General features: G+C 34.9%; 2 protein-coding genes and 1 pseudogene across 5 annotated transcripts; 1 reads left to right on the top strand and 2 right to left on the bottom strand.

The window, feature by feature from the left end:
* Positions 1–2016: 2016 nt before the first annotated feature.
* LOC140822108 (large ribosomal subunit protein eL36y-like) lies at positions 2017–4023 on the bottom strand. Of its 2 annotated transcripts, none has more exons than XM_073182845.1 (4): positions 3896–4023; positions 2664–2774; positions 2274–2473; positions 2017–2193 (listed from the first exon to the last, which is right to left on the bottom strand). In XM_073182845.1, exons 2-4 carry the CDS (start codon positions 2763–2765, stop codon positions 2163–2165), a joined length of 333 nt encoding a protein of 110 aa, XP_073038946.1. In that variant the 5' UTR covers positions 2766–2774; positions 3896–4023; the 3' UTR covers positions 2017–2162. The 2 variants fall into 2 exon arrangements, with proteins under 2 accessions (XP_073038946.1, XP_073038947.1); XM_073182846.1 differs by lacking the exon at positions 3896–4023 and adding an exon at positions 3851–3873.
* Positions 4024–5039: 1016 nt separating this feature from the next.
* On the bottom strand, positions 5040–12285 carry LOC140821701 (beta-amylase 7-like). Of its 3 annotated transcripts, none has more exons than XM_073182259.1 (11): positions 11985–12285; positions 10759–11406; positions 10042–10326; positions 9655–9732; positions 9308–9511; positions 8254–8448; positions 7590–7754; positions 7017–7277; positions 6357–6575; positions 5958–6177; positions 5040–5209 (listed from the first exon to the last, which is right to left on the bottom strand). In XM_073182259.1, the coding sequence occupies exons 2-11, from the start codon at positions 11188–11190 to the stop codon at positions 5157–5159; spliced, it is 2112 nt and encodes a 703-aa protein (XP_073038360.1). In that variant the 5' UTR covers positions 11191–11406; positions 11985–12285; the 3' UTR covers positions 5040–5156. The 3 variants fall into 3 exon arrangements, with proteins under 3 accessions (XP_073038360.1, XP_073038359.1, XP_073038361.1); XM_073182258.1 differs by having other exon boundaries at positions 10759–11392; XM_073182260.1 differs by having other exon boundaries at positions 10759–11334.
* A 154-nt stretch (positions 12286–12439) lies between these two features.
* Positions 12440–14270, top strand: LOC140821980 (rop guanine nucleotide exchange factor 3-like; annotated as a pseudogene).
* The last annotated feature ends 1155 nt before the right edge of the window (positions 14271–15425 follow it).

Here is a 15425-nt window from a genome sequence, read left to right as displayed (position 1 = left end):
GCAAGCTACGTCAGTTATCTACAAATCATACTCCAAAATTTGAATCGAAGTTTAAAAAGCTGATAATCCACGATGAATTTGTTGGTTATGTAACATAGATACAGTTGTTGGCTAGAAATGAGTATTTATGATATTTCGAGCATATCTCTCTTATAAAAACTCAGAATTGAGTGATCTGTGTTCTGTAGAAATCTAAGATAAATATGACTACAACTTTTATATTCACTATTTTGTCCAGAATCGACAAATTAAATGTTATAACCAAGAGAATGTATCAGCTCAACTTGGTTCGAACTCCAGCATCCAAAATCCCCGGCTGCTCCGTAATTCCAGTGGTCAGCTCGATTTTAAAAAGTGGTTAGCAAGTCAAATATAATTGTTTCAATTTCATAAATAGTACAAATTTTTTCTAAAAGGTCATATTCTTGTATCTAACATCTATACCATTCTCGAAGGTCATAAAGACAATACTTTGAAGATCAAACAACAAGCTTTTGATGAAGATTAAAAGCACAGTCAGATTATACAAGAAAAATAAGTGTTGGATGTAATAATTGTCCCTGCTTGGTAGACCGATCGAACCGTGGTGCTTGAGTTGCTGTGCGGTTTAAAAGATTTGAGTTGCACCATTACTATTAGCTATAGCTTTTGGTAAAGCGGTAAGCACTCGGTCCTACAATTGGTATAAGAGCCAAGGTCACGGGTTCGATTCTCATTGATTGCAAGGAGTGTAATTATTGGGAGGGAGATTGTTGGGTGCAATAATTGTCCCTGCTTGGTAGAGCGGATCGAACCGTGGTGCTTGAGTTGCTGTGCGGTTTAAAAGATTTGAGTTGCATCATTACTACTAGCTATAGCTTTTGGTAAAGCGGTAAGCACTCGGTCCTACAATAAGCTAGATTGAAAGGAAGTCCGATAAGAGAAGTCCAAATAGATATTAGCTTAGTAAGATATATCTCCTTTATGTAATGATATATTTAAGAGACAAGTACAATTTAAATGATTAAACTATCACACACACAATCACTCACATATATATATTAGAGTTGAACTTAAGTAAATAGTTGAGTGATAGTCTTTCCACAATGACGTAAAAGAATGTGTGTTTGTAGTCTTGACATAAGAGACGTTAAACATTTTGCGGACAGTGAGATAGCAGCCTTGTGCTATGAGTTTCAATTTGACAATAGACAAATTTTAAGTTGAAATGGATTCGTACAAGTAGTTATATAAATCAAAGTCTTCCATTCCAAAATGTGTGACATATAAGTTGTTAATATCTGAACATCCATAAACATTTACTCATTATTGCTATAGTTTTTATTATTTAAAATTGTATATCTTTTAAATGTTTTACAAAATATTGAATCGATTTTTAAATGGATTATTTTGAGTTTTTTTTCCCGCATGATTTGAAAATTATACTCGATTTAATTTTTTGATGTTCAATTCATTTTGAACATTTTAAATACAAACTATTGTAACCTGAGGCTTTTTTTTAAAAAAAAAGATTTAATTCACTTCTCCCCTAAATTCCCTTAAATTGTAATATGATCTCCACAGTTTTTTGGTAGTTATTTAAATTAATAAATAAAATTTTAAAATATAAAATCTAAATATAAATAAATTAAATAACAATCAGATAAAAATTTACAAAATATTTTAAATTAACTAAATATCATCCCATAAAATACATATATAAATAAATTGGATTTAATTAAATTTCGACAATCGATTCGATTTTTAACGAATATAATATAAAATCGAACCATAAAAATTCAAAATTTAACATTTATATCCGAATTTAAAATTCAATTTTAACATTTATATTCATATTCAAATTTACAAATTCGATTTAGTTCCATTTTCGAATTGGATTTACAATTTTTTCGGTTTAAACCATATTTTGAACACCTCTAAACATCATAAAGAAATGCAAACTTCATCATTTTGTTTCGGGTTTCACCAAGGATTCATCATGTAGTTTTGGGACAGAACATTTATACCAACAGACCATGATCCAAAACTTGAATGAAATTTTGAAGGCATTAGTGACACAACAAACAAGATGCAATCTTCAGTTAAACAAAACAAACCAAGTAACACCCTAACAATTTTTTTTTGGGCTACAGATGTGTGCAAGTAGATTCAAGAGCAACAGGCTATTTCTTCTTCTCACCACCTCCAGCAGCCCTAATATGACCAAAAGCATGATATTAGCATGAAGACCAAGACGAAATCGAATTAAATAAGAGCTGTAACAATCAAATCACCTCATCTTCCGGAGAGCAGATGCCATCTCTTCACGCTTCCTCTTTGCCCTCTTGTGGGTGCCCAACTTTCTCTTAGCCACTTTCAGTGCCCGCTTGTCTTTCCCAACTTTGAGAAGCTCGGTGATTCGCTTCTCATAGGGAGCAAAGCCAGCAACTTCCCTAATGAGACTTCTAACAAAATGCACTCTTTTACTGGTTTTCTATTCGAAAAGGGCAAAAAAAAGAACACATGAACTATAATCAATGAATTCTCCATATTGCCAATGACTATTGTATCCTCAAGACATAAATCAAAGCTAAATAAAAGCATATTTCATTATTAAAACAGAACAAAGGTAAACATATTGCACACATCAGCTATTAACACCACAGAGCTCTGAGAAATGTTACCCCTTTTCTATCAGAAGGGCGAGGTGCCAGCTCTTTCTTTGTCACTATATGCCCTTTGTTCAAGCCCACAAAGAGTCCCGAATTAGGCTGTTTGGGAGCCATTACCTAGAACTGCACAAAAACGACTAAACAAGCTGAAGAAACATATTTTGCCTGAGAAAATATAGCTTTGAACAAAAGATGGCACAAGAAGTCAGCATTCACGAATGTGTTAATAGAATATAATCGATTCTATTTTAAGAATAAAACCCACAGCATTAAATCACACCCACGGCATTATCAATTAGAAAAGGACATGTCAACCAAAATGTAATTATTGTTATTATTATCAATAAAATGAGTGTAACCCAAAGAAAAATTCCGGAAGCTTATTAAATCAATTGAAATGTATTGTGTATCAATTCCGTCATGAGGATCAGAGGGAAATATCTAAATGTCAATAACTATGATCAGTGTATAATTAAAAAAGTCATCAAAACAAAACATACTTTAAAATCACACTAGATATTGGTTTTTAAATTCAAGAGCTTGTTTAACAGCCTTTAATATTTCTTTACAACCCAAATAAACCGCAAATCAAGCATTTCATAGTTTCTCTCAACAGGAACATGCATTAAAAAGAAAAGAAATTTTCATGCTTCCCTGTTTTATAAAACACTTTTAAACATTTACCCGCACAAAATACATATCAACCAATTTCATGGAAAGCACAAGGATCGTGCTTGTACAAGCAAAACCACAACATATGCATGTCAATTATTCAATGAAGTATCTGAAGCATACTATATACAAGCTGCCATCTGCAAGAAATTCAATTTCATTTGCAAATTTTTTGAGAAATCCCAGATCCATGGCGATTGGTATAAATAAATACCACAACAAAATAACAACATGCTTTTGCAAAGGCATCGAGTGATGAACTTTATAAACATTTTATTCATTATTCCAACAATCAAAATATTTTCCTCAAAAATGGACCGCAGGAAGATAAAAACTTCTGCGTACTTCAATATAACATAAAATCATAAAACCTCGTAGATCTGGTAATATATAACAGATGAAGCAATCGACGATGAAGTCTCAATTAACTATTAATTTCCCGCAGGTAAAATTTCAAAAAATTAATACGTCGACAGCAAGAAAAATCAAATTCCACAAATCTACGAGCAATAGAATGAAAGCTAAACTGGTGGAAAACTAAAGAGTAAGGCGGAGCGGTGGAGAAATCGCACATCTACGGAGGAGTGGCGGAAGCTGCTTGTAGGGTTTGTAAATCGTGTTACAGGTTTTTTCGGCTGCTTTATAGAAGAGGAGATCCACGTGGCACTAACTTTGATTTATTTTATTATTTTTATTATTTTTGAATGCATTCACTAGCTTTGCCTTTGAATCAGGTGAAAACTCTGTTCTTATTTCAAATAAACAAAGGTGATAACAAAATCCCCAATTTTCATCAGTTTTATTAGTGAAAATCGATTGAAATATCTTTAAATGAACAATGATACTTGAGTTTCATCTTGTTTTACACAAGTGTCACAATTTTTTGAGTAGGTCTCATGTGAGACCGTCTCACGGATCTCAATCTGTGAGACGGGTCGACCCTACTCATATTCACCATAAAAAGTAGTACTCTTAGCATAAAAAGCAATACTATTTCATGGATTACCCATATAAAGATCCGTCTCACAAAATTTGACCCGTGAGACCGTCTCACACAAGTTTTTGCCCAATTTTTTTATAAAAAAAACAATTAATTTTCAATATAAATCCCATATATTTTTATATTGCATTTTAATTTGGTACTTTGAAATGCCTTATTTATATTTTACAAGATATCGCACAGGATGTTTAAAGTAGTCTCTTATTCCATTCTTGATTGATAAATCAAACATAAAATTAAAATTTTATTTACAACTTTTTTAATTGCCAAGCATCGATCCCATAAACTACATTTGACGGGGAAATCTTATTGAAATTCAAGGGGGTCAAGATAGGTAAAGATCATCTGATTCTTAGTTTCAGAAAACTCTTATTTTATCATATTTTTATCTCAATGTCATTAAAAAGACTAAATTTTAGTGCGACACTTCTCCAATATCGGCCAAAACCCACAGGCTCATACCTAATTTAACAAGGAATATAAATGAAAAACGAGATGAAACATATTTTGGGAATGGTTATATAGTTGAACGACACATGTCTACAAACAATTTTCATGTTTCGTATAGAATCGCATCGCCCATCTACCAAGATGAAACAAACACGATTTGGAAAAGAACATATATTACAATTATGGCATGTCTAGTTTTAAACCAATCTGCACAATTTAAGCTCCATTACTCCATGCATGAAATATATCATTAGCAACAATTTCACTGATATAAGGTGAATCTGTTAGCCTATCTCAATTGACACTGATGAAGTATCAGTAGTACAAATGATGATTGTTTCGTTTTTCTTTACACATGTGTTGCCTAATTAGTGTATTAAATACTATGTGGTGTTTTTTCTTTCCGAACTAGTCTGATATTCGAGGACGGCTTCTCCTGCAATAGAGATGAGAAGAATGTCAATACCACGAGAGGCATTATTTGGTGGCACGATGATATAGGATGCAAGTAGAATTGCTGTGAATAGCTACAGTAACTTGGTGGTAGCTCTATCCAGCTTGTTCTCGTCCGGCTATTGTAGCAAAAATCATATTTATTTTCTCTTGTTAAGTTTGTTATACGACAGTAGTAGTCTAAATTCTTCATTGATTATTACCTGATTTGATGAATAATACTTCATATATGTTAGAACTTGAAATTTGACCATCTATTGGTTTCATTTATTTTCTTCATTTTCCATCCCCAAAATAAAACCAACCACAGTCAATTTATCTGCGTTCTCTCCTCCAGATACGTTATTCCCGGTTTCACAATCTCTCAACACAATCATTAATTTTAATTCAACTTTTTACCACTTTCCTGTATTCCTAAAGATACTCTATTATTACTCGATATTTTATACGAACTCTAAATGACATATAGAGTGTATGTAGAAATTTTTTTGTGCAACACATCAATGTCAAATGTATAATTCTTAAGTGTTTTTTAGACTAAACTATCAGGAAGGTGTAGGTTCTAAAGATCAATGATCTGGGACATAGGGAAAGGTTCAAATCCAACATATACCCACCCCAAGTCCAAACATAAGCTATTCACCAAATTATCAAATACGTCAAGTGTTCATCAAGTCAAAATATTCACAAACTAATAGCATGAATAATAAAGATAGAAGTAGTAACATTACCGTGCATCCTCTTGACAAATCGTTCAAATTCAATGAATTTCTGTGGCTCGAAAAGAAGTTGACTGAGCCTCAGATAAGTAAAAGAAGAAAAATGCCTCCCATCTGGATCACTGATGGGCTTTGCCTTTTCCAATAAATTGTTATAGCCTTCCCTGTCGTGGCAGGAAAGAGAATTCTGACTGGCAACCGGTATGCAACCATCCCAGGCGGCATTCAACACCTAAATTGGCGACCAGATGTTACCACATGAGATTTCAAAGAATATTATGCATACTCAAAAATGATAATAGCATATTCCTGACATAGAAAATGAAATGGGTAATCCAATGAAGATTTTATGTGGCAAAATCAAGGGGTAGGATGTGATTCAAAATATGATATCAAGTCAGGAATACTTACTTGCCAAGCCAAACCCTCAGGATCAGCCAAAGCCTCGGAGAAATTCACATGATTATCATACACGCCAATTTCTGAAGACATAAAGCACAGAGTGGCCCCATGCCTCTTTAGCGTTGCCATAACAGAAACATAGCCATCACGATTGCATGAATTATAGAATCCAGCAGTTAATTCAGCAGCATGACTAGCAGTCTTGTACCACCAATGAATACCTGATAGCTACTTAAAAATAAAAATACAGAAAAAAAATATTATATCTTGCACGATCAACTTCAGTTTAAGTCATTTAAACCATGCATTTTGGTCATGCATATCAACAACTCTACAATTACATGCATAAAATAAGCTTTGAAAATCTTCCGGAAACAATGATAGCAAAGAGTATATAACAAATGCAGTAACTAAATAATAAAAATGTCCGGTGATTGACAAAACAATGTGAAGAAATGAAAATAAAATATGACCAGACTGAGCCAATGCATGAAGACACAAAAAAGAGCACTACACCAACTATTTTCCAAGAACTGAAAGAGACATAATATATCTAATAAAAAACCTTCTTTATATGAGGGATAGTAAAATTAAAGTCATTGTGGTATATAAAGTAATACTGATGAAAGATTGAATAATACTACCGAAAGAAATTTTGGGGCCACACACCTTTGCAGCAATGCAGGTTCCTTCAAAAGCTAATTTGGCCAGAGAAAGCACTCGATCACAATGGTCAACTAAAACCTGAGAGTACCAACTAAGGAAAAACCTTCCATAATAGCCATCATAATCTCCACAATCACAGAAAAAGCCTGTTTCTTGAGGGCGTGAATTATAGAAACCGGTATTATCAGGCACTCGTGCCCAAAAAGAGTGTCCTCTTAGTTCAGCTGCTTTCCGCAAGCTTTTCAACAAATACTGATCATAGCACTGAAAAGGAAGGAAAAAAATGGGTAACAATGCCAGATATCACATTGGCTAAGTTTACACAAAAAGGAGAGGAAGAACAAAGCAATATTTTTTGGTTAGTAGCACCATTTTCTAAAATTTTACCTGCCCCATCCACACACAAAAAAAAAAGATAAAAGCAATATTCTTGGTTGTGAATAAAATTGTCCATACGCGAACATGAGCTAGTGTCTTGTCATAGACGAGAGAGATAGACAGAGAGAAATGAGGTACGTAAGGGGCCTAAAATCCTGAAGGCCACATTTTGTATGAAATTGGTATATCTTACATTACCTGAAATTCACCGATACCAGGATATCTCCAACCATGCTTCACTGGAGTAGAGGGGTATCTCAGCTCTCCACATGGACCAAGTCCAATAACTATCATAGATATGATACCATCCTCAAAAAACTCATCAAACTCAACCCGAAAGCTTCTCATTAAATCAAAGTAGACCTACATAAATTTTCAAAATTATAAAAATAAAAAATTAAATAAAATTGAGGCAAACTTGAGGAGTGACTATCAATAAGAGAATTTTTATGAAGAGGAACATGGCAACCTCAAAGCTAATGAAAAAAGTTAATCAAAATGGGAAAGCCGGAAGCCAAAAATTTTCTTTTAGGAGCAAATCATCAATCTTTTCATCTGAAGTAGCAAGCTAGTACAAACAAATTTTTATGCTCTTGATGACAATGATCACCAAAAATCAATAGCAAAGCATTAAAAACCTCGGATTCTTGATAATAGTCGGTAAAAACAAAAAACAAAAAACAGAAACAAGATAAATCTTGAACTTGTTCACTAATAATGACTTCAGCTCTCCTAGACTGCCAACAGCGTAAAGTTATCAAGAACAAGAGCAGAGGAAGGAAACAAACATCTCAGGCTCTAAAACTTTCCGATGAAAAAAATATAGAGAGATCATAGACATTGGCATATGTTAATTAGTTACCTCTACAGCCGTTCGTCCTCTCAATACTCTTTCCTTATCAATACCCCAAGACAGACACTCGGTGTTTCGCCTTCCCAATCTGTCGGTGAAAAATATGTCTGGATTGCTTCGACCAATTTCAGCCACCCAGTGAGGCAATGGAATACAAACATCATCCCCAATATTCCCTCCACATTCATGAAAAGCCATCAGAACCTGTTTTCATTTTAAGGAAAAAAACATTATATTTTTTGTATAAGTTCAAATGAAAAATATGAAAGCAACAAAAAACTAATCGAAGTAATACTATTATGCCCTCAATTCATCAAGCAGTCACCGTTTCATATAACAGCAAACATTCTTACAGCAGCCATCACATTATTGACTATGCCGATATTTTGGGAGCACCGTTTTAGCCAAAAAAATATTAACCATTATGTAAAACGACAAGTTCATACTTCAGTTCCCCTCTTCTGAAAGATGCTATCATGATGTGATCATGATAGCATGAACAACTTTCAGTCATCTAATATGCTTTCCGGATGAGATCATATATGACTGATCATCACCCCAGGTTGTTTAAACAGTTCCGTAGCAATCCAAATTGCAAAAATATTCCATTAAGTTTGTGAATAAAAATTCAGCATCTTTCCTGGAAAATTTGTGCATAAAATTCATCATTTTCATATTCACAGGAAAATTGTCTTAGAAAAGTAATTATTTTCTGATTCACAGGATCAGTTAATCAATGCAGCAATGCAGGTATCACATGATTTATACAGAGACAAGTAGATGGGACTCCAGTAAATACAAAAATTCATGCACTATCGGGGAAACTCATCATCCATATCCATACATAATAAAAGCGTGAAGTATATTATTTCATATCGACCCTTGAAAGTGAAGAACGATAGAATTACGTCATCCATCAGATATAAAATCAACCAAACTGATTGTACAATCTATGGAGACTAACATTACTATCCGATAGAGACACACAAAGGTAAGAAACTAAGAATGCCACAAAAATCATCTCATGGCTAAATGTTAAGTAGTCAGGAAAAGGAGAACTAACTCGTAACTTCATTTTCAGCTCTTGTAAAATTTGAAACAACCTCTTGTAGCCATTCCAGTTATATTCTTGGGGTGCATGAGCTTCGACTACACCCCACCAACAATCCACCATAACACCATCCACATTGATCGACTTTAAGACTTTAAGATGCTTCACTAGACCATCTGGATCAATAAGCTCGCACTTCATATTGATGACACCCAGCTGACACAATTAATTGGAATACATAAAAATTACAAACTACAGATGGAAAAAGAATCTAAGACAAATTTACACCAAAGGTATGAAGGCAGAACAAGAACTCGGAAAATATAGAAGCATAATGTTGGTAGACTCAGAGAACTCACTGGCAGCATGACATAAACTGGAACATGGGGAGTGCCAGCAAAATCACGCTCCTGTAATTTTGTGGTTATGTCGACAACCTAGACAATTATAACGTAAAATCGTTACAGAAGTATCAGAGAGAGATTTGAGGGGGGGGGGGGTGTTGGGTGTTGTAAGATCCCAATTTTTTTTCGAAAAACACAAAAACAAAATAAGCTATCCTGCTTTATATATTAAATTCATGAAAGTAACTAACACCCTTTGATTTGAAAATTGAACAACTTACTTTTTCTTTCGAGGATTACTTCTGAAATTGAATGTGATCGTAAGCCAGAAAATTTTCAGAGCCTAAGAAGAAAACTAGTAGTACAGAAATAATTTCGATTTCAGGAAGCCCACAATCTGACCTGCCTGTTGTCAACTGTATTTATGGGACCTCCAAGGAGAGGATCATTCTTCATCTCTCCTCCGTCTCCAATAATGGCTGAAGTTTGCGATCTGTCAACTGGAGATACATTGTAAGGAGATGAAGTGGGAAAAAAAACTCCTTTCACGTGAGATGCATCATGACTGACAGTGTTTTGATGGTCAGGGGGAATGTCTCTCAAGGAAGGAGGCGAAGTATGTTGCAACGGCATATGTGTAGAGGATGAAGTCATTGTGGCGCTTGGCGCAGCGGTAGGTCTTGCCACCTGGTGATAATGGCACAAATAATTGTGTGATTGAGAGATAGGGATGAATGCGCATGTGCCTGCTGCATTCAAAGTAAATATCCATGCACTATGTTACACATGCCCAGCTCTTGGCATAGGAGGATGGTAATGTGGGGCCACAATATTATAATACTCTAATCAGGTTAAAACGTGGGCGAAAAAAGCAGAAATGCACCTACATATTCCACGACCTTGTCATGTAATACCACATATGATAAGGGAGAAGACTGAAATTGTCCAATTATCATTATTTAATTGTGCCCACATAAAAGTAGTCATACACAGACAAATGGATACAAGTGATATCACCAACATGCTGATCTATAAGTGGCTGGGTAATATTGATGTTTACAATTCAAAATTCACTAAGGGACAAGTGAAAAGATTATGCACGGCTAGATTAGTAGATACCTGTGACCTGGAAGGGAAGGTGGTTCCATCGGGAAGAACGACCCAACCTGCTTCCCGTGCCAAAGCAGCTATGACATCATTAATGTCAGCTCTAACTCTAAGATTGTAGTTCCCATGTCGTCGAAGCCCAGCCAAAATCTTTGCTGTGATTGCTCTGCGTTGTCGCTCTCGAAGCTTTGTTCTCTCTTTCTCTTCCTGTGGCCTACACCTTCGAGACCCTCCTCCCTGAGGAGTTGGTTGATCTTGATATAGATGATGCTGCATAAACCTTTTGTTACCACTCATAGATACAATGCCCACATCAACACCAACCACCGTGGGTGCACCCAAATTCTTCTCTTCTTCATCGTCGTAATCATCATCTTCATCTTCCTCTTTCACATCCATTTCCATTTCATCGTCATCTTCTTCGCTAGCTGAAAATCTCTGCATCTCTGCTGCAATGTTTTTTACAGAATTTTCTTGTCACGGGGTTACCTTCTATTTTAGCAGACAGGGATCACAGAGGAATTGTTCTCCCCAAAGTAGGTTCCATGGCTTGAACCATATTTGCCGTGTGTTAATGGCATAATATCCCTGGAGGGTTAACGCATATGTTTGTGATCAAATAATCCGCCGTGTCGCTTAGAATTATCTGAAACAAGATATCTAAAGTAAACATCTGAGTTTGTCATAAGAAATAATACATGGCTTGAGTAGATAAATAAATAAAAGCCTAATCGTATCTTGAACTATTACACTGAAATGCGAACTGAAGGAAAGTGAAATATCAAACATTGATATGCTAGCTCAGTTTTTCTCCAGAGTATATTTATAAATCCGTTCTTAAATTAGAACAGATAGCAAAATAAGACGTATCTTGAACTATTACACTGAAGGAAAGTGAAATATCAAACATTGATATGCTAGCTCAGTTTTACTCCGGAGTATATTTATAAATCCGTTCTTAAATTATAACAGATAGCAAAATAAGACACTTGACTGCATTTCAACTCCATATAAATAAAATCAGTAAAAGCTATCGCTGCTCCTGCTGTTTTTCTTTGTAACAAATTAACCTCATACTATACATTAAGCAACAAACAAAATTCAGCTTTTGTGAGCAATAAACACCTCAATTACACTAGAAGAACACACTCTGATGTCGTTTCACATGCTAACGATTCAGATCTAAACGACACCGCTCTCGGAGGAACCAAACCAAGATCCAGGGGGAATAAACTTACCGCAAGTTAAGAAAGCGGCGAGCTCGGCGGAATGCTCTGACTAAGACAGCTGGAAGAGATTAAAGAGTGAGTATTGTGAAATTCGAATGCAACAATGAGTCCTTCTAGAGATGTGCGGGTTCCACGGCGGCGACGCGGCGGAGGAGAAAAGGTCGTGGTGGTGGTGGTGGTGGTGGTGGGTTTGGCACAAGGGAAGCGTGTGAAAGGACTTGGCACGCGTTTGGTGCCTTAACCTCAGACGTCCGGCTTACACGAATTGCACGTGCCTTAGATGGACCCATTCACGAGAATCGTGTGGGAACTTTCCTATTCTGTGACTTGTTTATGTATGGATTTTTCTTCAAATAAAATAAAACGAGTAAGTTTTATTCATAATTATCATGAAAGATAATAATTTTAATATAAAAATTAATATTTTTTATTAACAAAAATAAATTGTTAGATAGTTTCCGCAACTAATGTCACGTGGCATTCCGAAATGATCCGACGACTATGGAGCACAAGAACACATAATGAGTTATTTTTCCCTGCAATCTTATCAAAGTTTCTAGTGATCTAGTCTGATTTCGATATAAGTATGCAGCTTCAATTTTTGGTCAGCATCAAAGATTAGAGCCTTTGAAACTTGACAAGAAGTTGATGTGGGAAAGAGAAATGAGTTGCCTGTTATCTGTCTGTGATCATATAGTAGAATTTAGTCCAACGCTGCAGAATTTAAAAGATGGGACTACTTTGGAGGTGAACTTCGTTTATATTTTATACATTTTCTTTCTTTTTGCAAATTAAGATAATGCTCCTCACAGGTGATGGATGGCAAGCAGGCCCAGATCAGACATTTACATCAACCTTCCTGCACTGAAAAAACTCGACGTAATGCTTCTAGTAAGAAAAAAATCCCTCCATCTTCCTTTCCGAGACGAACAAAAATATGAGTTTGTATGCGTTGGAAATTTTCTTTTTCCTTCTTTCCGAGAAGAAAAATGAATAATGAAGTGAAATATTTTGCATGCAACATGATATATTGGTCAGTTTTGAGGATACCGAGTTCTGGTATGCAGATCAAGGCAGCATATCAGGAAACTCGACGCATTCGGGGTCGTTCAGAAGAATACTTCAACCACGGCCTCAACAAAAAGAAGAAAAATGGTGGTTGCCTGTTCCTTGTATTTCACCAGTAGGGTTATCTGAGAAATCCAAGAAACATTTACGACAAAAGCCCGATTTTGCTAACCAAATCCACTAGGCTGCAATGGCTATAAACACTGGCATTCTTGCTGAAATGCAGGTTCCAGAACCATACTTGGATTCTCTTTCTAAGGTAAATTGGAGATGAAACTCGAAACTTTCATGTTAAAAGGGATGATAGAAACTTTAAACTAATTTATTTTGTCTGTTAATATGATTCTAGAGTGGAAAAACAAGTATAGGATATACAATCTACAACTATATGTACAATACATGAAGTTTCTCGCTGATCGATTTCTCGACTCACTCCGCATAAAACTCAGAACGTGAAGCCCTAAAACTGGCCGACAAGGATCGAAGCCTCAATGTACACATGGCGTCGTAAAATGTGGATGGCTCACTCGAAATCATCGTGTGGTAAGGTCTCGTATCCGATATAGATAGATGTGACAAGAATCATCTTTTGGCAGACAGGGCAAATACCTTACCATTCTGTTTGAAGCAAAGATATCCTGAACTTTCACAAACTACATTGGATTCAAGTAAAATCCAATACAACAAGTCACGTACTGGAAAGTAATACCCGAATGTTCTTCTCCATTCGTTATCTCAAAATTGATTTCATGCTTCATGTTTGAACATGCTAATGCAGGATATAGGACAAGCAGTGGTGGAAAGCTATTCCAGAGTATTAGAAAGCTTTGCATTCAACATTGTTGCCTGGATCGAGGGTGTTCTTTATGTCGATCACAAGAGCAAGGAACTTGAATCACAACTGACTCCAAAGATCGCCCCCCAACGAGCTGCTAACACGTTCACTGAACTTCGGGTGTGCTGCTGGGCTAATCCATTGAGGGAGGCAATCACCTCAAAGATTTTTAAGTCAGCATCTTCAAGCTAAGTAGAGCGACTTTGTCAATAGCCCCTTCAAGAACATGAGAATATCAAAAGATATATACGTATATCACAGAAAATATTAGCTTCATTCCTTTTTTGACCTTTTTTGTGCTCTGGAATCCCATTTCTACTGTCATTGCATAAATTCTTGAATCTCATACAAGTTGAATGTATATAATCATAAAAAACACATGTACACTACAATCAAATTACATCTCTTCCCATTCTTCCGGCTTTTTATGATGTGCTATTTGAAGTAAGGGTGTTCTCATTAAATCAAAATCACCAAGATACAAACGTTTAGGACCAAAATCGCAATTTTTCCTATGCTTAGCTTTGCTACCAATCAGGGTTTATTGTCTTTCTCGCCTTGTTTGCTAACATACATGTATTTCTCTCCTGAATGAACAATGAAGGAGATAATAGACTCTTTGGAAGGTTAAGTGCCACGCAATTTCATCAAACTTTTCCAATCTCTAGAAATTCCTTAAAATGACTTTCACTCGTGTCTAAATGTTTGGAGAACTTTTTTTTATTTTAAAGTTATTATTTTAGAGATTATTTTGAAGTCGGTGACAAGTTAAAGTATATAATGTTTAAAAATAGAAGTCTAAAGTTATTACAGGTTAAAGTATGAATGTGTTAAGAATAATTGTTTCTAAGCTTAATTTTTATTTAAATGACAATCATATCCTTAAATTACATAAAATTGATATCTTTTAATTATCTAACATTTGATAGTCATATCGTCGACAATATGTTTATTTTATTGTTATTATTACATTATAAATATTTCATCAAAACTAATTTATTTTTTATAACATGAATGTTTGAAAATATATATAGATTAATTAAAATAAAAATATAAAACTTGAAAATTTGTAGTATAAAAAATTTTGGAAATGAAAATTATATAAAAATGTAAAATATTATTTAAAAAATAAATGTAATATGAAAAATATTTTAAGGATATAATATCAATTATAATTTTAAACCCTGAAAAAAACAGAAGTAAGAAAAAACATCATATTCTAACTTTTGGATAAAAGTTGAAGTTGACATTCACACAATTAAAAACACTTCAGAGGTACGTTTTTATGACGGCAAATCATAAAAAAATGAAGAGGTTCTTATTAGTTGATCATTTATGCGCTTTAGGTGGTGTGGCCATTTTACATGCATCAATAGTTATGCCATATTCGATGTCGCGTTGCTCCGGGAAGATTTGTACAAACGATGCAAAATACAAGGTTTGCTACCACTTTCCCCCATTTCTTGGTCGTTGCTTCCGTTTCGCGGTAGGAAGCAGCAGAAATAACTGCAGTGTAAAAGTCAAATTCCTGTTTCCCTCCCTAAATT

The sequence above is a fragment of the Primulina eburnea genome, unplaced genomic scaffold (genome assembly GCF_022965805.1).
Source record: "Primulina eburnea isolate SZY01 unplaced genomic scaffold, ASM2296580v1 ctg739_ERROPOS11973397, whole genome shotgun sequence".
Lineage (NCBI taxonomy): Eukaryota > Viridiplantae > Streptophyta > Magnoliopsida > Lamiales > Gesneriaceae > Primulina > Primulina eburnea.
The sequence above is the reverse complement of the archived record's forward strand: the minus strand, read 5'-3'. Positions and strand labels throughout refer to the sequence as shown.